Source organism: Phoxinus phoxinus, assembly GCF_949152265.1.
Source record: "Phoxinus phoxinus genome assembly, chromosome: 2".
Classification (NCBI taxonomy): Eukaryota; Metazoa; Chordata; class Actinopteri; order Cypriniformes; family Leuciscidae; genus Phoxinus; species Phoxinus phoxinus.
In genome coordinates this window covers 5,255,058-5,278,652 of record NC_136877.1, presented here as the reverse complement: position 1 = coordinate 5,278,652, position 23,595 = coordinate 5,255,058, and the positions used below count along the sequence as shown (strand labels likewise).

At 37.6% G+C, this 23,595-nt stretch overlaps 2 protein-coding genes across 2 annotated transcripts in view; one reads left to right on the top strand and one right to left on the bottom strand.

Moving 5' to 3' along the window:
• Positions 1–879: 879 nt before the first annotated feature.
• Positions 880–13,773, bottom strand: LOC306994717 (apoptosis regulator BAX). Its single transcript, XM_079605485.1, has 6 exons — positions 13,235–13,773; positions 10,229–10,277; positions 8,920–9,081; positions 5,953–6,085; positions 4,307–4,411; positions 880–1,747 (listed from the first exon to the last, which is right to left on the bottom strand). Exons 1-6 carry the CDS (start codon positions 13,299–13,301, stop codon positions 1,649–1,651), a joined length of 615 nt encoding a protein of 204 aa, XP_079461611.1. The 5' UTR covers positions 13,302–13,773; the 3' UTR covers positions 880–1,648.
• Positions 13,774–22,791: 9,018 nt separating this feature from the next.
• ano1a (anoctamin 1, calcium activated chloride channel a) overlaps positions 22,792–23,595 on the top strand; it is a 61,429-nt gene continuing 60,625 nt past the window's right edge. Inside the window, exon 1 of the mRNA XM_079605482.1 lies at positions 22,792–22,923. Coding sequence (XP_079461608.1) covers positions 22,911–22,923 — 13 coding nt within the window. The 5' untranslated portion in view covers positions 22,792–22,910. The remainder of the gene's footprint in view (positions 22,924–23,595) is intronic.

The following is a 23,595-nucleotide window of genomic DNA, read 5'->3' as shown; positions in this document are numbered from 1 at the left end:
TATGCTTCCAATTACATCAGGAAATAATGAAACAATAAGGGCCTCTGCGCAGCACCGACTGTCACTCACTCATACACTCTCCTTTAGAGAAGCCAAACAAGACATTGGCTGCATCCAAAATCATAATCTTCCCTAGTAGACCTTATGCGCCAGAGAAACGAGGGCGCCGCCATCTTTAGAATATTGTCTTTGAACTTCTGTTTTTGCGGTCGCTCTGTGTGTCTCTATGGCATCACTGTCCAGGAGTAATTCGCTTTTGAAGTGGATTTACTTAATGTAAAGTTAACGAAAGTTATCATGAGGATTGTAATGTTTAAAGCAGATGTCTTAACAAATGTCAGTAGACCGGGAAGATTTTAAAACGATCCGTTCATTCATAAATACACAAGATCGCTGTGAAAATATAGGCCGGAAGACAAAAGACAACGAGCGCAGATGAAGTGTGAAGTTTGCATATGATGTATCCTCTTATATACTGTCTATGGATGTATCCCATGAGGCCACAGGAGAGGATTTGTGAATGACAGTGAAGCGACGCAACTGGCGCTGGTAAGTCACGTGATAATGACAACATGCTGAATCCAGAATACATTCATACTATACAGAACATACTTTTTTGGTGCTCGAAGTAATTACTTATTTTAAAAAAAAAGTAATACTCAAGACAGAGTGTGATTTGAGACGCAGCCAAAGACTTTAGTGGTCATACTGTAACACTACTTATACATTGCAGTGTTATTTTAGTTTTATGAATATTGTTAATTAGCTTTTATTTTTAAAGTTTGTTTTCATGTAAATTTTTGTTGATTTTTTTTGTCATTTTGCTGTCATTTTAAATGATAGTATCTTATAAACATGTTAGATAACATGGTACTGAATACATTTCAAAGAATACCACGGCATTCCCATGGTAAATGTTTTTTAAAAACACATAGTTTGGTTGAGAGAATCAGTACAACGTGCATTTCCAGCAAGGAATATACATATCAATTTAAATGAAAAATATACATAGACATATCTCAGTAATTCATCATCATATTTATTTCAAGGTGTGCAAGAATTGTCCACATTAACGGTTTTTAACAATAAAATGCTAAACCTTTCAATCATTTAGATCACATGAAATGCATTTTAAAGGTTTAGCGTTCTTAAAACATTGAATTATTTAATTCTACCTGTTTGTCAGCCCTGTCCCTGTATTCCTAATGATATACTTGGAAAAACAATGATTTGGAAAACAGTTGGTCTCATCTGTAGCTGATCTGAGGTAGGGCTGGTATGTTTTGTGGCACATTACAAATTAGATACCTGAGCCAGAGAAGTAAAAAAAAGGCACTGGTGGAGACAAAGTGCAGTGTCTTAAAAACATTTAAGTAGAGCAACACATCCCTTTAAATAAATAAATCAAGGCGAAAGATGTTCCTTGACTCAAACTGAAATAGAAAAAAATAGAGAGAACAACAGCAGACAGGGAATAAAAAACATTAAATCACAATAAAAGGCTACAGTGTCTGTCGGAGTGGCTGTTTCCGTTGAAGTCTTTAACCATAGCAGGGCTACATGAAGCGTGATTGCACCACTTAGACATGATATTGCTTTTGATAGGAGTTTCCACATTTGTGAGAATTAAGAATCTGGCACTTTTATCTTAGCGAGTTCTCTTCCAGTAAACAGCAGCTACGAGGAACGCCACGGCAGCGATGCACGACACGGTGCGCCATCTTGACACGCTGCGGAAACTGCCCTCCTGCAACACAGGCCAGAGACAGCATTAGATACACACAAAACCTTTAATGACATCCATCAAATCAAGGTTTGTTTGTTTTTGCATGGATATCGAAGTGCTGAAGAGATTAGAGAGTGACACTTGTGAATAATGACTTCTTTTAAGGGATGGGAATTCACCTTTGGCTAAGAAAAGTAAGTAAAGCAGCAAATAAAGTGTCTGATAGAAGTAGGCAAAAGCTGCAATATGCGTTCGAAGGCTGTATTCAAGACATACGGTGAAACGCGAGCAACAACAAGGCATCCGAATAGAGGCAAAAGCATAACGGTCACAGTCAAAAAATGAACCACCGCATATCCTAATGGAGACGGAGGCTGGGACTAACAATATCAGGAGAAACACTGTTCATGCAAAGCTGGGTCTCTATTCACTTCTATAATCGTTATTACAAAGCAAACGGACTACGCGAGTATAAAGTTGTATTTATTAGCAGCGTGTGTTAGCGTATCAACAATTAGGGTAGAGAACCGAAATCATAACCTAAAACTGTCTAACTAGTATAACTTCACAGTAAGGTTAAAAGCTAAATTTATCTTAGAGCACACAAGTGTGCTTGTTGATCCTTGAGGGGTTTCGCTGACTGAGGACGTCCACACAGTTTAATCCAAAATCGCCACTTGTCAGGATTTGACTTCGGTTTTGGGAAGGGAAAAAAACGGACACCCCCCTCCAACCTCTCTGGGAAACGTGTATCTGTGTTACAAATGCCCCAGGCACAACGTTTAACCATATTTCTGATAAAACTACGACGGTAATAGCCTGCCGAGACCAAAAATATGAGACGGCTGTGTTAAAGTCAATGGAGTGCTGTGAAGAAGTGTCGGACCTCCGTGGGAGCTCGTTCTTGGCTGCGCTGTGATTGGTCAATCTACATTCTAGGGTGTGGCTTAGCCAAAGGAGAATTGTAATGAATATAAAGGTGAAGTATGTAGTTTCTGTGATACCCCATGTCAATCTCTAGGTATGGTGAGGGGTGTGTGATGATGTGCGGATATTTTAATCCCAAAGGCTAAGGGAACTTTATCAGGATGCACAGTATCCTGGATCCATAAAATAACTGGCTTTTAAAAATAAAAATCTGCCGCCTCTATGGGAATTTAACATAGGGGTGTCCTGACTTATGCAAAAAAATAATAATGTCAGTAATTAAGTAGATATGTTACTACACGTATTGAATTGTAATATTGGTGGCATATTCCCCTGCAGTTGAATCTCTAAAACACTAAACAGCAGGTGCTTGATCCTCCTCAAATCCCCCAAAATGAGGGTCAAGCACACAAGAGTCTCGCTGGGTTTGCATTCTTCAGGCTCATGCTGCTTAGTGCACTGTAAATATTGTCACATGTTTAGTATATGGCGGTTTCTCAGGGCCACGGTGCGCTCCATGACTCCCGAGTGTTTGAAGTCTAAACCCCGCACCCCACATTCTGCTTCCTTTATGATCATATGTGTGCTATTAAACCTGAGTGGCCCCGGGAAATGCAGCCAGCCCAGTGGAGGCTCTGCAGCGCACATGCAAACCACATCTTACTGGTGTATGAGAGATGAAATAGGCAAAAGTAGGCATTCTTGATATATATTTTCAAGATAAAGAGGTGTAAGAAGCAGATCATTACTATCTAGCCGCGTGCCATTCTGGGTCTGCGGGTTTGTGTGTCTCGGTATTCCTAGACGGGATGTGTCTGGGTTTGTGCTCATGTTCTTCCTGGCTCGTGTGTGTGTGTGTGTGTGTGTGTGTGTGTGTGTGTGTGTGTGTGTGTGTGTGTGTGTGTGTGTGTGTGTGTGTGTGTGTGTGTGTGTGTGTGTGTGTGTGTGTGTGTGTGTGTGTGTGTGTGTGTGTGTGTGTGTGTGTGTGTGTGTGTGTGTGTGTGTGTGTGTGTGTGTGTGTGTGTGTGTGTGTGTGTGTGTGTGTGTGTGTGTGTGTGTGTGTGTGTGTGTGTGTGTGTGTGTGTGTGTGTGTGTGTGTGTGTGTGTGTGTGTGTGTGTGTGTGTGTGTGTGTGTGTGTGTGTGTGTGTGTGTGTGTGTGTGTGTGTGTGTGTGTGTGTGTGTGTGTGTGTGTGTGTGTGTGTGTGTGTGTGTGTGTGTGTGTGTGTGTGTGTGTGTGTGTGTGTGTGTGTGTGTGTGTGTGTGTGTGTGTGTGTGTGTGTGTGTGTGTGTGTGTGTGTGTGTGTGTGTGTGTGTGTGTGTGTGTGTGTGTGTGTGTGTGTGTGTGTGTGTGTGTGTGTGTGTGTGTGTGTGTGTGTGTGTGTGTGTGTGTGTGTGTGTGTGTGTGTGTGTGTGTGTGTGTGTGTGTGTGTGTGTGTGTGTGTGTGTGTGTGTGTGTGTGTGTGTGTGTGTGTGTGTGTGTGTGTGTGTGTGTGTGTGTGTGTGTGTGTGTGTGTGTGTGTGTGTGTGTGTGTGTGTGTGTGTGTGTGTGTGTGTGTGTGTGTGTGTGTGTGTGTGTGTGGTGGCCCATGTCTGGCTCGACCTGTGTGGCTCCACATGGGTGGCCAGACAACACATACAAAACAGCAACTTACCCATCCTCCTTGCTGTCTGACCCAGGCAGAAATGTTTTCCTTGATAAACTGTAAAGCCCAGCTAATGATCCTCTTGATAACTTCAAAGTGGTTCTGAGTCAGGGCCTAGAGGAATGAAAAGTAATCAGGTTATTAAGCATCTGTATTATCGAAAAAAGTAGAGCCATCCTTAAAGGGATACTTCCAAAAAAAAAAAAAATTCTGTCATCAATGTTGTTCCACAACCATAAGACTTTTGTCTTAATCTATCTTTGAATCCCAAATAAAGATTTTTTAAGGAAATCTGAGATATTTCTGTCACTCCATTGAAAATTCACCCAAAACCATAAAATATATCCATATTAATCAAGTGGTTTAATCCAAGTCTTCTGAAGAGACAGTAATCGCTTTATACGATTAACAGATTTAATTAAGGATGTTATTATCATTTATACACTGATCAGCGAACATACATAATTCTGTTAACACATATTAACGGAAGCTCAAGCATGCTTACTTGATGCGTGTAAAGAAACCTCATTGGTTCTTGCAGAAGCTCAAATTCAAGCAACTACGGTTGTGCTTCAGTTTACTATATTTGAAAGCACTATGCACATTCACTGATCTGTGTTTATATGTGAATGAAAGCCTAAATTAAATCTGTTCATATAAAGCAATCATGTCTCTTTAAAAGACTTGGGATTAAACCTCTCAATTCATATGGATTTATTTTGCGATCTCTTTTGCGTTGGTCCAAACCCGTAATACTTTGACAATCTTTAAAACACAAATTAAAATATTTTTAATTAAATTGGAGAGATTTCTGTCCCTCCATTGAAAGTCTATTCCTCTGACGATTCAAAACTTTCAATGGAGTGACAGAAATCTCTCCAATTTAATAAAAAATATTTTAATTTGTGTTTTAAAGATTGGCAAAGTATTACGGGTTTGGACCGACGTGAGGGTGAGTAAATTAAGTTTAATTTTTGGGTGAACTATCCCAAAAATGGAAGGGATGGATTTTTCTTTTATTATTTTCCTTTTCCTTTTCGCCCAAAAATTGAACCTAGGCTCTTTTTGTTAATCTACCCGAGTCAAACTTTCGTGTAAAAGCATAATTAGAATGGAAAAGCCACTTTTAAGATTGACCGTATTTTCATTTTAGCTCAAAATGCCTTTTGAATGGGAGTGCATGGGGCACTTCTATGATAGCATCAAAATCACTATTTTTAAAACACTAATGCGGCTCGACACAACATGAAACTGTGCTTGAAGTGTCACCAGGGTCTCTACACATGAACTCCAGCACTGACTACATTGTTTGTGTACACAAAGTTTACTAAAAAGAAAGGTTTTGTACGACTCAGTTAGTGTTTCCGGTGGCTGGAGTTTTGTCAGTCAAAAGTAGTCGATCTTAAAAGTGGCGTTTCCATTCTAATGATGCTTTTACACAGATGTTTGACTCGGGTAGATTAACTAAAATAGCCTATAGGTTGCAATTTGAGGAGAGTTACCCTTTAATAATGCAATGCCATTGACACTTTGATTGAAAAACAAATGGTGAGGTAATGGTTTCACATTTTCAATTAAAATAATGAAAAGTTAACTAAATAAATCATGAACACCACAATGGCGTTTTGAAATAAAAGGCCAACTGGGAGTTTTACCATGTAGATGAGCCTGTACGCGAGGTGAAACAGAGCCACCACGCGTCCCCAGTTGATGCCATCATCAAAGATGCTCCTGGCCACCGTCATGAACACGTCCTGAGCGCAGTTTGCTTGAACGGTGCTGATGAGACTGAGGGGAGAAGAAGTGTACTGTATGTTATGGGGTTCCCAAACTCTACTACCATACTTGTTTTAAATAAAATACCATCCGTATGGTAAATGGAGGAATCACATGAAAATCATTTGGTTATGACATTAGACATTGTTCATTCTTCATCCTGGTTTAGTAACCGTCAGGTTTTGAAATTTCAAATTTTGGTAAACACCATACAACTAAAATATTAGGGCTTTTTCTGCACACCAGTTAATATGTTCATTGTTGTTTAACTTTTATCTCAGACACTGAAACTAAACCCAGCCTGATAGTTTCTGCAACTGTATAGCTGGATTTATTTTTCCACTGTAATTTGGGTTTAACCCTCCAAAAGGTTTGGTTTGAAGCAGGGCTTCCTAACCCAGGGTTAAAACTGCCCTTGACCCAGGGTTTAAAAATAGGTAAAACAAGGATTAAGTGCAGTGTATAAGAACATCACTAAACATAAATTGAGCATTAAAAAAACCCCCGAAAAAATGTCACTGTTCTACTTTCAGACGAATGTTGCTAAAAGATTGGTGTGTATCTGTAGCTTTTATGACTATAGCCTCAAACATTCACAGATTTCTTCAATCTTTAAAGTGCCGTCATTCAGTCTTTTGTTCCTTATTAAATGATTTCACTCTTAAAGAAAATTGTACTTTTGATTTATTTTTTAAATGATCTACTACACCCACATGAGATGAAGACACCTAATAAAAGCCATTTCAGATATTCAAGATCACATGACCAGTCAAATACTTTTTCCTTTTATCCTGATAACATACTGTAAGGAATAAATGAAGCATAGCTGGCTGTAAATAGAGCATTTCTACAAAAGTCTGTAACTGGCGTCAGCTTAAGTCGCAGACAGCACTGCAACATACACAAATTAATGGGTTTCTTTTAAGCAAAATTAAAAGCAAAACTATTGGTTTAAATACTTACTATTTCAGTTTCTATTTCACAAAAAAAGATAGAGCAGAAGATTTATACTGTGCATTACATTTCCAGGCCAACTTTAGAGCCAAGATGTCAGTTCTGTCACTTCGGTTCATTTCTTAGTTTTGTGACAGAGATCTGACACTCCCGGTTTTGTCTCGTCTTTGTCTGAGTGCGCGGTTTCGAGCCGTGCACTCACTTGTCTACGTGCCTTGTTATATGTGCGGCCGGGGCATGGTGTTTGGATCCCGACACGTCTGTCTAGATTGGTTTCGGTTCTGTGTCGGGATTCAGATTCTTGTCATGTATGTTTCCTTGTGCCATGTGTTCTCCTGTAGATTGTCTAGCTCCTCCCACCTTGTTACCTGATTATTGATTAATTTGCCCCACCTGTCCTCCCTCGTTACCTCCTTTGTTTGCTCTCCCTATTTATTCTCCCTGTGTTTGCAGTCCTGTGCTGGTTCATTGTCTTTGCTCATGATATAATACCCTTGTGGGGTTTTCCCTGTGATCCAGTTTAGTCAAGTCAAGTCATGTGTTCCCCCTCTGGGTAGTTTTTGTTTCTTTTGTTATATGTTTATTATTAATAAAAACCTTATTATTCTGCGTTTGAGTCCTTGCCTCATCTCTTCACCCAAACCTGGCACAAGACTAGTTACTGTCATTTACAGAATTGTGCGATAAAAAGACGCAATTACCTTTTGCCATTTTTGGAAACAAATTTCCATATAAAACTGCAACATTCTCAGAATTATCTATTTTAAGGGAAAATCCTATTATGTGTGTAAAATTACTAATATTACTATGGGTAGTCATTATAATTGAACTAGACAAGTGACTATTAGTGCCGCAGTTCACTCCGTTTTCCCAGAAAAAGCACACAAGTTGTGAGAAATCAAGATCAACAAACAAAACAAAAGTGAAACATGAAATACAATGTCTAGAAATCACACAAAAAAGTATCCGTGTTTTTGTTAAATGGTATATTAAATTATTTATTTATTTATTATTTTGTATTTTTTTGTGGTCCATAAAGGAAAGAAGGGCATATAGCAATAGAACAACACCAGAGTAATTTATGACGTTATCTTCATTTTAGGGGGAACTATCCCTTTGAAGTATTATCAACGGCTATTATTTTAGTAAAGAACAGTTCATGAAAACTCTGGAATAAAAAATATAATTGTTTAATTTCATATATTAAAGCCAGTTTCTGTTAATAAAAAGAAGTTTGAAAACAAACAGCCTTGTCATAATTACAGCAGAACATGCCAAAAGATAAACTGCATAATAAATGTCTGTTGCAATGTTTAATATGACAATAAACATCATTTGGTTGTGCAGGTTAAACTCGAAAAATTTGAATATCGTGCAAAAGTTCATTTATTTCAGTAATTCAACTTAAAAGGTGAATATAATATATCATATAGACTCATTACATGCAAAGTGAGATATTTCAAGCCTTTATTTGTTATAATTTTGATGATTATGGCTAACAGCTTATGAAAACCCCAAATTCAAAATTAGAATATTGTGAAAAGGTTTTCATAAGCTGTAAGCCATAATCATCAAAATTATAACAAATAAAGGCTTGAAATATCTCACTTAGCATGTAATGAGTCTATATAATATATTAGTTTCAGCTTTTAAGTTGAATTACTGCAATAAAGGAACTTTTGCACATTATTAAAAAAAATTGAGTTTCACCTGTATATTAGCCAGGACCGGAATCAAGAACCGCTGTTATATCTTAGGACAGGCTTTTGAAAATTTGGATGACCTTCAACATGTTTGAGAACCACTGGATTAGACACTTAAGTTGTGAAACCTCACAAAACCTCATATATTCACAAAAAGACAAATGAGCTGAAACAAAATGAAAAACGTACTGTCGAAGCTCAGCATTCTGGTTAAGGTTATCGGCTATCTTCAGAAGTTGACCAACGACCTCTTTGATATGAGGATCATCTCCCTCCTCAGGTCTTCCTCCTAGATCCTCATGGCTCACGTGCAAGGATGGATCATCTACAGTAACTCGCTCAATAATATACCTACAAGTGAAAAACCAAAGCGCAGTAACAGTGAGAGAGATGCATTCATTCACACAAATGATATACATATAATGTATAACATATGTGACCCTGGACCACAAAACCAGTCACATGGGAAATTTTTTTGAAATTGGGATTTATACATCATATGAAAACTGAATAAATAATCTTTCCATTGATGTATGGTTTGTTAGGATAGGACAATATTTGGTCGAGATATGACTTTGAAAATCTGGAATCTGAAGGTGCAAAAAAATCAAAACAATGAGAAAATCTTCTTTAAAGTTGTGCATTTATGTTCACGATTGTGCTGCATTCACTCACAAAAATACATGTTTATATATTTTCGGTAGGAAATGCTCAAAATATCTTCATGGAACATGATCTTTACTAAATATCCTAATGATTTTTGGCATAAAAGAAAAATTCTGCCAAATCTACTGCCACAAATATAACCAAATCAAACCAATGTGACTGGTCTTGTGATCCAGGGTCACATATATACAGTCAAACCAAAATGTATTCAGACACCTTCAACATTTCTCCCATTATCACAGTTTATTCGCTATACTTTAGAAAATGGTAATAAAATATGAGCAGAACTCAGTTGATATTTCACTGGTTTTGTCCATCCTTCGGTTAGACTGTCTCATAAATGAATTATGTTGAATATCTGTCAGCTGTTAAATTTAACTACACAATTAGATAATACCAGTTTAGCTCAACCAGTTACAGAAGCAATGCTTAATTCGGTTCAGTCTGTGGTGTAAAAAGAGCGTTAGCAATTGAAGAAAAAAAACACTTCAGCAAAACATATTGAGGTTAAAGTGTCTAAATAATTTTTGGTTAAATTTTGTAACATTTTATTTTAGGCCTTTTATATATATTTTTTATAAAAATATAAAAAAAATTATAAAATTGTATTTTTACAAATTATACATTTTACTGGTAGTCGACTGTATGAAGAATTTTTGAGTATAATATTTCACAGTTTACTGTATTTTGCTATCCTCACTTACATAAATTAACTATAGTGTCCTGCCCCCACTAGTAAAAAAAAAAAAATAGATATCTGATGTCTGAATAATCTTTGGTGGCGACTGTACTGTATATGGCCTTTATGAAATTGAGGATTACATGAGTTTACCCTCTTAGCAGAACAGCACCCTGCTCCAGGATCACATCATCCACGACATCTGCAAATAAAGAATAATAAAGTGAGTTCATGCGAACAACAATCTTCATAACACTGGAGCATGATAATAAAGGAAACGAGGTCAAAGTACAGGAAGCAATCTTTGTATTCCAGGGAATTATAAATGTGGTGAACCCTGACCTCCCAACTTCCTTTTTTGATGCTGGCATAGGTTTATGAGGAGGTTTGTGGTGTAGCCAAAGTATATGCCTAATGTTTATTCTCACTTCCTGTCTTCTTGGAAACATCTTGTTTTAAAGTCAAATCTCAAATAGCTTTAAAACATACATTTTAATTGAAAGAATAGCCCTGTTTTAAAGGCATATTGACCCTTATGCTTGATGTCATTAGTTTATGAATGTTATTAAAGTGTCTGAATATGAATTTGTTGTTCGCAAAGGTAGGGGTTTTCAATCTTAGATGCCACAGACCTCAAAATATGATCAATCTTCCTAAAATGTACTAGCCTATAGTTTCTACTAAATTAATGTAATGTTAGATGTATTTATTTATTTAGATCAATCCATCTATATTTTAATCGTGTCTAAAGACCCATTATAAAACAGATAGTTCCGGTCCTTGATTCTGAATGGTTGAGCCTTAATCTACAATCATACACCTGACCTGTGACATTATTACATCAGTATTGTGTGTTGCTGTAGTTATGTATTTCAGCAAAAAAGTAACTGTTTATTATGTATATAATGAAGTATGAGTGACCCCTGCTGGACTTATGTTGCATCATTCACCTTTAATTCTGAGACTACCACATTCATTCATCATTCACCTTTAATTCTAAAATAATCTTCACTATAGGATAAGCCAATTGCATTCGAGTATGAGATGTGAAGGAGAATCTGATTGGTTGGACCGAGTGAACGAATGCCTCCTTTGGGTAAACTGCTTTTGATGCCTCAACAGAGTCTCTTAGGCTCTGTTTATTCCTGGTATTAAGACGTGTTTTGGTCGATCGGATCACAAGTAGACGAGGGAGACACATTCCCGTTTACACCTGGTGTTTTAATCCGTCTCTTTTGTCCACTTTATCATCTTCAAACCAAACTTGAGTCTTCAGCCGTCTGGCTAGAGCTCTTCCCATAAGACGGTGTTTTGTGGCGGTTTGAACACATTTGATCACATGAGCGTTTACACTACGAAAGCAATCCGGTGTTGTGCCGAATTTCGACCCCCTGCCAAATTATTACCCCCCTCGTTGAAGTCAGTACCTGATTGCCTAATCCTAACCCCACCCCTAATCCCAACCCCTCCCCCACAACCAATCCTAAACCTACCAATGCTAGGGGGGTAATAATTTGGCGGGGGTCAAAATTCGGCACAACACCGGTCGAAAGTGGACGAGCTAAAAACGGTTTAGGCCGCGTTTACACCTGTATTTATTTACTGTCGTCCACTTGTGACCCGATCGACTAAAATTAATCTTAATATCAGGTGTAAACAGGGCTTTAGTGCAGGGCCACCATTGACATTGAGTGAGACAAGTCCCCTGCTATTACATATCTATATGGCTAAATTGCACTCCACACGCACCGCTCTGGTAGTTGTCAGGGTTGTTGTCTTCCTAATTGTACTTGAGACAATTAAATCAAAGAAGGCGAGCTTCAGTTTTAAAAGTGAGAAAGTGTGAGGATAGTCACAAGTAAACGTAATATTTATTTGACAACTGTTTTACAGAAATGTTAAACAACTGGCAGAAAACACCCTATTTTTAAATTGAAAATATAGGCTTTCATTTACGTGATTTATGTAATTCATATCTAATGTGACGAGACAAGAACATATTAGACAAGTGGTTCTCAACCTTTTTGAGGCCATGTTACTTTTCCAGTCGTTCATGATTTACCAGATAAACTATTTTAAAGCTTGACATAACTAGATTTTTTTATTTTTAGTAAAACTGCCCACTGGAGTTATATAAATTATATTATGTTTCCAAGTCTAGAAGGTCTAGGATTATTTCTAGACAGTGGAAATCCTGGTTCTTTTAATTTTATGTTAATTTTTAATAGGGGAAAACGCATTTCTTAGATGTTGAATTACAATTTAAATATATATGTGTGCTTATATTAATGCTTGTTCTGTCTTGCATTTGTGTAGATCATCTAAGTCATGTTGAATGCTTGCTGCTTGAGAACCACAAAATAAATCAAAGAACTATAATCATTCACAACCTCTTACTCAACCGTCTTTGGATGTCTGTGAGACTGCATTTTTTCACCTGGTTTAGATCGTATCTCTCTGATCGCTGACAGTTTGAGGTTTCATGTCTGAGATTGTCTTTGTTCCTACTGGTGTCCCCCAGGGTTCAATTTTAGGCCCCTTACTTTTTAGCATTTATCTAGTCACTTATTTCCTCTTGGATCGCTCTTAAGATCACTCAGGCTTAATTAATCAGATGATCATCAGATTTATATTCAATAAGCCTGGTCAAAACATTACTTGCGTAATGGTGTAAAAAAAAGGAGGGTCACTGCATAAATGAAAATATCACTATTTTCAACAGGCCAGAAAACCCCATAACACGCCCTGACATACGTCAGACAAGGCAAGTATGACATCAGAGGAAGTTCCATAAAACAAAATTAATTATATTTTAATATGCAAGCGATAATTGTCTGCTCATTGTGTTTATTGCTCATAATCTGACTGGTAATAAAAACATACATCTAAATAGGAAGTTCCATAATAATTTAAACGAAACGTCAGACGCGGATTATAAGGCTAAACACGAAATACAATGAACTCATTAAACTGAAAATCATCAACGGAATATTAGTGAGTCTAGTAACGTTAGTTATCCTTGTTAAGATTCAGTCTTCAGTTCTGGTCAAGTTACCGTCGAAGAAAACTGTGACGTCACGTCTAGTTCAAAGAGCTGAAAATGCATGGCTAGTTCACAAAACTCACTCTAATTCGTTTAAAAGTTGTACCTCGTCTTACCTTCACCACCTGTTGCCCCCCTTAGCTCGTTTTCGTCTGTCTTCTCCCCATTGTTGGCATTTGCCATGGTTTTATTCAGCGAAAACACCGCCCGGCTCAACTAATAGCTTTGCTAACTAGCCGGAGCAGCCTAACAACGTCTGAATCCGATAAATTCACAGTTTCCAACCAAACACAACATAATCTAGTCGCGTTATCGACGCTTGTGGTTGTATGTCCTCTTCGGGAGTACCATTAGAATGTTAAAAACATGATATGAAAGTTTTAAACAAGTGGTCAAGAGGCTTTAAGAAGAGCTCTGCCAATCCATAGGAACGCGTTAAAGCCGTGGAAACAACGCGGAAATGGAGATGGTGATATGAATGTGATAATGTGAGCTTGTGCCGATACTAAAACGACAAGCATTCATCTTCCCGTTATATAATTTGTGTTACACATCAATCAAGATGCTGTAATTCTGTCTATCACTCAATTGTGTAAGTTGTATTTTCTCGGTTTAGAAAAAAAGTAGGCTACAGACCGTATGGCATCTTTACTATAAAGCCCACAGAAAATAATCAGGGTCATTTTATTAGAATCAGAATGATACTCAATGTCTTGGTGAAGCTTCCAGACTCCAGTACACAGAAAACAATCAAAATAAAGATAAAATTACAAAGATAAATCATAATACAATACACATACGACAACGTGCACACAATATCCTCTATAGCCTACACAAAATATGCATAGGCCTACAAAAATGATATAGACCTAGGCTACAGGTGAAACTCGAAAAATTAGAATATCGTGCAAAAGTTAATTTATTTCAGTAATTCAACTTAAAAGGTGAAACTAATTTCATGCAAAGTGAGATATTTTAAGCCTTTATTTGTTATCATTTTGATGATTAGGCTATGGCTTACAGCTTATGAAAACCCTAAATTCAAAATTAGAATAGTTTGAAAAGGGAATATAAATAATAGTGTGCTGTCCTGCATGTTAGGTTTTTTAACCATAGGTTAACACAGTCTTTATTTATTATTTATTTAAAAAAGAGGGTGTGGGGTCTATCTATCTATCATCCATCTTATTTATTTATTTATTTATTTATTTATTTATTTATTTATTTATTTATTTATTTATTTATTTATTTGTTTGTTTGTTTGTTTGTTCATTTATTCATTCATTCATTCATTCATTAAAGAGGGTGTGGGGTCTTATCATCCATCCATCCATCTTTTTTATTTTTTTATTTAGGTTGGTTGGAGATTCATCTTTATTAATCCCCTGTATATTTTGCATAAGTATAGCCAATGCTGGACCACCAACAGGTCTCCTCTTCTGTAACAGTGAATGTTTTGAAAATGTGATCTGCTATTAGAGTCTATAGACTGTAACGAACATTATGCACCAACAGATGTCACTATCAGACTGAGTAAATCAGGCGAGCATTAGCATCAGTTTCCTAAAATAAACCATTTAGCAATCTGAGTAAGGGGATAGGTCCGTTTCAAAAATATATGCATGTTGTTGCCAAATTGCATGTTTTTATTTGTGAGAGCCAGTTCCCACTTTCCCTTAACATTACAGAAAGTTAGACAGTAGCTTTCCACTTTGGCATAGTAATTCACTCTCTGTCATGATCATTTCTTCCTCACCTCAACAGGACCAGCGCTCTCATAACAAACGTCCAGCTCCTTTATGAACAAACCCAGCCCTGCCCTCATTCATTAGGCTTCAGGCTTAGCCAAACCAATGCACTCAGCTTGAGTAGAGGCCTGAATAGGTGTGTCTAACCGCTAGATCACCACCACAAAAGAAAGATGATAGTAGAGAAGGAAAAAAATACAGCCTTCCCACAACTTATGCTGTAAGAACATCACCTTTCATTTAGACTGGCCATATATGGTCAGCTTTGTTTTTCATTTACATGTACTTATTCATACCTTGTCTATATATGGCAATCACGTAAAATATGTGTTTAGTTCTTCTGCAGACATGGTAGTGACCTGTAAATGTCAGATGTCGTGGTGAATGTTATTGAAAGTGCTGCCATCATGTAATGTTTTTTGAACAGCATGTTTTAACCTGTTTTGACTCCCAAACCTGATGATTAGGCTATGTAAAATGCATGTGAAAAGTTTTGAATTAAAATAGGTCTATTCACAGCTTAATTATAGAATTTCAGACCCTGAACATACAATGCATTACAATTCAAGTACTGATAATGCAATTTTTTTTTTTTTTTTTTTTTATTGGTGCAATTCAGCATTTATTTTTATTTTTGATTTTTTTTTACATATAGCCTATTACATAGAAATTTGTCAGTAAAAATGCTCTCAGTGCCCTTGTCCAATTCATGGAAGGTTTGGGCTGGCTCTGACTGCAATTTGGTATTTTACAGCGACTAGAAGCTTATTTAAAATGCATTCTGTGTTAGCCTAGATCTTGTGTGTTATCTGCTATAGATATTAATTTGATTTTATAGACTTATTAATGACTGAGACCTTTCTAACACTCCAGTTGTCCGTGTGGAAGACTGTCTGTTCATAAGCAATACTTCAGTTTTGATGCAAGTGGACGTGTAAAAAAAAGTCAACTTTAGTGGTGTGGATATTTCAGACTCTTCTGCACATCAGCGTGCTTTTGCCGTACACACACAAACACAGATCTGATGCCTGAACCGAACTGTGATGGAAACATCACGACTGTGAAGAGAAAAACTGTTATGCTTGAGCACTCTGTCATTTTTAGGGTCGCATCTTATGGCATCATATCCTGTTTTTAAAATAAACTCCATCTCTGCATATGCTGTAAGTTTAACGTGCATTTGGGAATTCTTTATTTTTACATTTGCATAATTTCCAACAGTTTGTGGACATGATTACAGCATTTCACTAGGTTTGTATGAGGCACGCACGTTTAACTGCAGTTTTCCACCAAAATAAATCTTGTGCAAGTGAAGATACTAAGATTTCCTATTGCAATAAATACTTCTGAAATATTAATTTACATTTATTTTACAGTGCATTTATTTTACAAAATATACGCGTCTCATTCTTTCACGCAAAGAAAGAAGCTTAAAGAGTGGTTCAAATAAATATAATTTTAAACAGGATGGGACAATAGTTCTAGAAGAGGTTTTGGGGCCTTCCGCTTCCCATTGGGCCCAACAGTAAGTTCTGGGGAGCCCTCATAGTCAAAGAGCCTTGTTTAAGAGGCCTTGTGTAGGCGATGGGACACATATATGTGACCCTGGACCACAAAACCAGTCACATGGGTCCATTTCTTTTCTAATTGAGATTTATACATCATCTGAAAATCTGGAATCTGAGGGTGCAAACAAATCTCCTTTAAAGTTGTCCATTTATGTTTACGATTGTTCTGCATTCACTCACAAAAATAAATGTTTTTACGGTAGGAAATATAAAAAATATATTCATGGATCATGATCTTTACCTAATATCCTAATGATTTTTTGCATAAAATAAAAATCTATAATTTTGACCCATACAATGTACTATTATTGGCTATTGCCACAGATATACCCGTGCGACTCCAGACTGGTTCTGTGATCCAGGGTCACATTTTACATCATAAATAAAAAATTCTAAATCTGTTTTCATTGTTAATGGATTATCTGAACCAAACTGGATCGACTTAAGTTTAAACTCCAGGGCCCCACGGACTTCTGGTAGTCAAGGGCCCCATAGGCCCTGTCCGTAATCCATCCCTGTTTTTTTTTTAGGTTCGTTTACATGTCTTTGGTCCGTGTTGTGTTCATATCTCATTCGAACCGCACCACATTTAGTTTGGAAGCGGACCGAGACTCTTCTTTTCAGCGTCTCGGGCTCTCGGCCCGCTTGTTTGGTGCACACCAGGGTTCAGATGGCAGCGTTCACACTAGTTTTAATCGAATTAAACCTGCCAAGTGTGAACACAACCTAAATGTGGAAGATTGTATCTGCACAAACATCATACGGCCCCTTTATATTTCAGAAAGCTATTAACAAATGTAAGGAACTTTTTAAAAATGATTATTTATTGGCTGTGGGATATATATAAATCCATGATACAGGAATAGAACATACAAATAAAATAAAAGATTAATTGAGTAAGAGGGCAGTTATCAATGATGTCCATTATTGGAGTGTTTTTCTGTGACCTCACTAAGAGAAAAACATCCTCCCCAGCACACAGGATGTACAAGCTCTCCCTACAAAAATTCACACACACACACACACACACACACACACACACACACACACACACACACACACACACACACACACACACACACACACACACACACACACACACACACACACACACACACAGCCTTGAGCCGAGGTTAGAAACGATGCTGTTGGTCATCACAGTCCCTGAGATTTATGGGAGGGGATTTTCTGGACAGTTATTGGAAAGGATGTTTCTCTTTGTTCTTGGTGTAGACCCTTCATCTCCAAATGATCTGGAGTCTCCAAATGACCCTCAGTTTACTTGACTTGACTGAGCCTGTGAGAAAATATTCAGACCATCCTAAGAACAACTAGGCTGCGTGACAAGCCTTCACTTTGACTGTTTTGGGACGGATTGCAAGCTGATCCTCCAGCCTGTTTCAATTTAAGCTGAGAATTGTGACAGGAAATAAGGGGATAAGAGGAAGTGGTCAGTGTATGGGAACTTGTTAATGGAACTGTTTTAGATTGGGGTGAGTAATGGACATATATTTCCCATGGAGAGTGCATTACTATCACAATGTTTATAGTTCATAATTAATTAGGGGTCAACGACAATTTCTGAGATCTCATTCACAGTTCACATCTTATCTTACATAATAATCAGAAGTTTGATACTTTTTCACACAAATTCAAACAACGTAAAGGAACGTTCAAATGCATTCGTAAAATGTTGATTAGTGCAGGAAAAAAATCATGTTTACATTATTGCACTTATACAAAGAATGTCAGGTGTAACAGAGGGGATTTTTGTTTTTAAATATGAGGGAAATATTAATTTCTTTTTAAATGTGAGGGAAGAACAAAACACTAAACTCGGTCACACATTTATTTGTCTGAGAAAATTATTTGGCATAAAATAACAGGCAAACATGATAAATAAAAAGATCACATGTTACTGTAAAAGCATACGTTGACTACAACATTATATTTTGTTGGTTGATGTGTTCATAATTTCTTTTTTATGTCAGCCTGGCCCAACAATTTGGCATGTTTCATTGTTATTATCAAAAATAAAATGGTTGACTCAAAGCACAACTGCGCAATATGCACAAAATCTTTTTTAATAATATTGGAATAAAGCGTGAAGATGTTGATTTTCAGGCCGGACGTCACTTTTGGCCACTACTGTAAGTCCCCTGAGGCTATTTTCACAATTCACAATTTTCACAGCTATACACAAAGGACGTGGGCGTTAGTTGGCCATTGGCTGGTCTTTATTACAGTGTGTAAGTGCAACATTTTGGCCCAGACACAGTCATCCTTCATCACCACATCGGATTGGTTTGTCTATGGGCCTTTAGATCGTCTTGTTTTGCAGGGCAGACCCAATTCTTCACGACATCCTTGTCATGTGACCACCAGGTCATGATATTGACCAATCAGAATCAAGTACTGTTCCTGAGAGCCGTGGTACAAAATTCTAAATCATCACGCTCATCGGGAAAGCCAATCTCGTACATACTTCTACTTTAATGTCTCCCGTGTCTCTCAGTTTCTCTCTTTTCATACATAACTGACATCTTGACTATAAAGAGTGCCACTGAGGACTGCAGTTCTTTTATGGTGAACATAAAACTCTCAATATTAGAAGCCTAGGACTCTCATGTCCTGTTAAAGCCCGAAAATGAAAACACTAGTTGGAAGAACAACTGGTAAGTTATCAGGAGCTCAACATAGAAAAAGATTTACATTTAGGTTATTACTTTTCAGGTGAATTAGACTCATGATTTATACAGAAATACATTAGAATGCGTTCCAGAGACTTGAACATCACAAACATTTGACTCGGGCCAGTAAGCAATCACGTATTACCCTTGAGACAGCAAGTTTTGAATGGGCAAGCATCCCTCAAAATAAAATATTTGGTTAAATGTGAGTTTAAAAGATATATTTAGTTGTCCGGTTATTCTGGGCTCAAAGAAGCTAAGCCAAATGTTTAAGTCTCTGTGTTGGGGCGGAAATAAACATGGGGTTAGATTGAACCCTCAGGTTCAAAGGTCAGGACAAAGTTTCTGACAAACGGGAAATGGTGGTGGAGCTTTGCAACCATGTTGTTGCTGAATTCCCAGTGGAAAGATTTATTTTTTCTGAAACTTCATCAGCTTCCCGGCTTTATCTAATGCTGCATCATGCAGAAGAGATTCTGACCACAAATGTTTGTCATTTACTGTGAGAACAGGATTAGAAGTTTAAATATAGCATCACTTGTACAGACAAAAACAAAATCATGTTTTTTTTGGCTTGGTCAGAGTGCAAGATAAAGTTTGCATACTGTCAGATGCAGTCGCATCAAGCTGTCACTGAAAGTGACATATAAACCCTTAGCATTTTAAAACTCAGTGGCGCTAGCGTGGCTTCATTTAAATGTACTTTTGTTGATATGTAGAATGACAAACATTTTTGATGTAAGCTTTTCGTTGTTTCTCACCATTTGGAAATTATAACATAACATTTATTGGATATTTAAACTTAATCTCGTTTGGCATGTTATATTTTGTATGAGACATACAGAGGTTGGAAAATGAAACTGGAACATCTGGTTTTAGACCACCATACACTATTGGTATTGTGTAGGGTAGGGGCGCAAAACTTTCAGCCCTGCAGAGTTCAGCTTTAACCGTATTAAATGCACCTAATCCAGATAATCAGGCTTATGTGTCCTTCATTATAGTCCTTCAGGCTTATTTGAGAACTACAGGTGTGTGTGTGTTAGTAGAGGGTTGGAACTAAACTCTGCAGGACTGTGGCCCAATACAGCTTAAATTTATTTTGGAAATGACAGATACAAGTCCTGCACAGTGGAATGAATGAATTGAATACAGTCAGTCGCAGGCGATCCACACTCCGATCCAGAAGGGGGCGCACGCGGTAATGCAATGCTATTTGCTAACCGCCACAACAGGAAAAAGAGCAGAAGAAGAAGAGACGAACTACACACCAACCCAAAACAAGAGTTCAGATCAAGGGAGGTAATCCATCAGCCGGAAACCGAAGCTTCCCCGGGGGCCGCAATTGATTAGCAGACCATCACCTGCTGTTAGCATTCACTCCCAGAATAACTTTACATCTGAGGCGTTTAAAGAGTCCATTGTCCATTATTTATTTCTAAAGAAACACGACAGTGTATAAAAGGCTCCGTTACCTTGTATCTTATGTTATGGCCCCGTAGAAGCAGTTTTTGTAAAAATAGGCTAACGATTGCGTCATAACCACTCGACTCTCTGTCGCACAGTCGAGAAATTACCGTATAGACGGGCGGAGAAGCTCGCAAGAAATCGGGGGGACGTGGAGGCATAAAGTCCGATAAAGTCAAGGGAGAAGCCCATAGAGAGTGATAAAGTTGCTCCTGCTGCTCATGGACAGATAATACTCACGCTCTCCGTCTCTGCGAGATTCAGAAGGGAATGATTCAGATTTCTCTCGGCACATCTACTAGAAGACCTACAGCTGTCAGACAGGTTGCTCACGTCACATCTACGTCGTCAAGCTCAGGTTGAGCCTGCGCACTACGCTCAGCCATCAGGAAGTGAGTGCTTCAAATTGACTTCACTTTTCTACGTTGAAACCTATGGGGTCGCTGTGTCCAGTTTATATACTGTCTAAGGTTCCGATGCACACAAGAGTTTGCTACTAGCCTATACGCAGAGTTTTGATTAATCTTTGTGACTGCGGAAAGCGGCTAGATCTATCTATCTATTTATCTATCTATCTATCTATCTATCTATCTATCTATCTATCTGTCTGTCTGTCTGTCTGTCTGTCTGTCTGTCTGTCTGTCTGTCTGTCTGTCTATCTATCTATCTATCTATCTATCTATCTATCTATCTATCTATCTATCTATCTATCTATCCATCCTTATATGACCATAAATGTCAAAGTTGTTTCCACTGTTATAATGAGATGAAATCATTCGGCATTGTGGCGATTTGTGTCGTGGAATTCTCACCACAGTCTGTGAAATATACAGTGAACATACAGTGAAATATACATACCGAACTCCTATTGAATCGTGACCACAAAACCGAGCTACGTACCAAACCGTGACTTCTCGGTACCGTTACACCCCTGGTCAACAGTCTTGCTGTGTGTAATGGTGCATGGGTACAATGTTTGAACCATTATAGGTGCACATGGTCCACCAGAAGCAGATCGACCCGGTCGAGCTCCTGACGAACAGTTTTTGATGTGCATTTAAAACTTTAAAACTCTACCGAACATGTCTGTCTGAAAAGAGAAATAACTTTTTTACACTTTGTGCGGTAAAATCATGGAATGAGCTTCCAGAAGAAGTTGTGTGTCTATTCATTCTTTTAAGAACAGGTTGGATGCATTTTGCCAGTCAAAAGATGTTATGTATAATAACAAAGCTTGTTATTATGTAAATTAATTTATGTAATTTAGTTATGATTGTTAGAAAAACTCAATTATGAAATTAATGTGTTTTTATAAATGTTAAAAAGTGAATTTTATATGTTATATGTAAATATATATATTTGTTTGTGTTTTTAGAGTCTGGAATAGAGGATTGTATATCCTGTACCAGAAATATTTTCAATACATTTCAATAACTTTAACTCTGCCGTGAGTTGGGCAGCTGTGGTTTTATGTTTTTTGGATACAAACTGGGTTAGTAAGAAAATCCCTTTCAGACAGCATCAGCTTCCTTGTCGACAGTTACTTCTGCTGTGATTCGACCTTGTGGAGGTAACTGGTTGGTACCGTGGCTTTCGATACACCACAAAGAGTTACAATCCTGGTCACAGATGAGCCAGCGAGGTGCGCAACATCAATTTAAATTCTTTATAAACTTTGATATGTCTCCCATTGTGCTGTGTGGTTTCCAATATGTCATGTACAGCTGTTCTCAACCTTCTCTTACTGATGATGTGAAATCAGTGAAGATCGGCCACCAGCCCATGCACAACCCAACAATATTGGCCAGTGTTTCCGTTTTTTTGTCTAACCCTGTATTTGAACTGATGGCTTCATTGATGTCAACCCTAGCATAAAACTATAGAGGAAGGGGAAATGAGGACAGTTCGTGATCACTGTGTGCTTTTGTTGTATTTTCTCCTTTTGTGTTCCACAGTAGAAAGAAAGTCATTCAGGCTTGGAACGACATGATAATCAATAAAGAAACTAAACTAAATTAAACTCTCCAAGGAAACAAATTTGTGTGTTTCCGAGAACTGTACAGACCAAGCCTTAATGGTAAATGGTACCAGTTTAATGATCTTTTTGTGGTGGGACTTGGGAGGTACTTCCAGACCAGTGAAAATGAGAATCTCCCATGGACTGGGACGTCCCACTCCGACCGAGGGCTTCTTTAGCAGTCCAGCCTTCACTCATTTACACAGATACAATGCATCTTTCTGTACGCCACATTTTCAGCGAGTTGAGGAAGTTTTAAACAGAAGAGGCACACTGACAGAGACCGACACATTGTTGGGACAATGCAGCCAGCAGGTAAACATGTACACTTTTTTAAAAAGACGCTTAAACCCATTTTTATGCATGTGTTTTGCATCTAAAAATGAATGTCATTGCATTAGAAACAAAACACTGCACTAACTGGCATTTATTTTTCACGAGCATTATCATAAGCAAGATATTTCACAAACATTGTGTTAGGTTTAAACTAGTAAACAATAGATTTACAGTAGAAAAGCTACTTGGACACTTGTCAAACTTGTCAAACTAGTCTATATTTAATGTGAGGAACCTGTGGATACTCTGATAGGAAATTGAGGGTAATTGTCTTCATTGACTAAAAATGTCCTCGGATTTGGTTTGCCTGAAATCTAATTGCAAATATGACTCAGAACAAATGCTGTTGTGATTTTATGCGATTATGTGCACATGAATAACCAAGAAAAGTTGCATTTGCCAGTGTGCAACACTGAATTCTCAACAACACTGACACCTGATGTTAGAAGAGGTGAGCCAATGTCAGATCACATGGTGGACAAGAAACTCTACAGTAGATATGAATGATTAGTTCAATTATCAGTGTATAAATCAGTAACATTAAAGTGTTGTAGTCAGATAATGTCAACCTAAAAACTCACTCTTTGTGGTTTGCTTTATGCAAAGCAGTGGATTATCGGAGGGGAACTACAGTACATGTACAAATCATAT

What these genes read in the sequence shown, in the direction of transcription:
- LOC306994717 (XM_079605485.1), bottom strand. Translation starts at nt 13,301, where the DNA reads ATGGCAAATGCCAACAATGGGGAGAAGACAGACGAAAACGAGCTAAGG. An exon ending in CAGAATGCTGAGCTTCGACA is followed by an intron (nt 6,086 to 8,919) that starts GTACGTTTTTCA and finishes TTCTCCCCTCAG; the next exon opens with TCTCATCAGCACCGTTCAAG. An exon ending in CGTACAGGCTCATCTACATG is followed by an intron (nt 4,412 to 5,952) that starts GTAAAACTCCCA and finishes TCATTCCTCTAG; the next exon opens with GCCCTGACTCAGAACCACTT.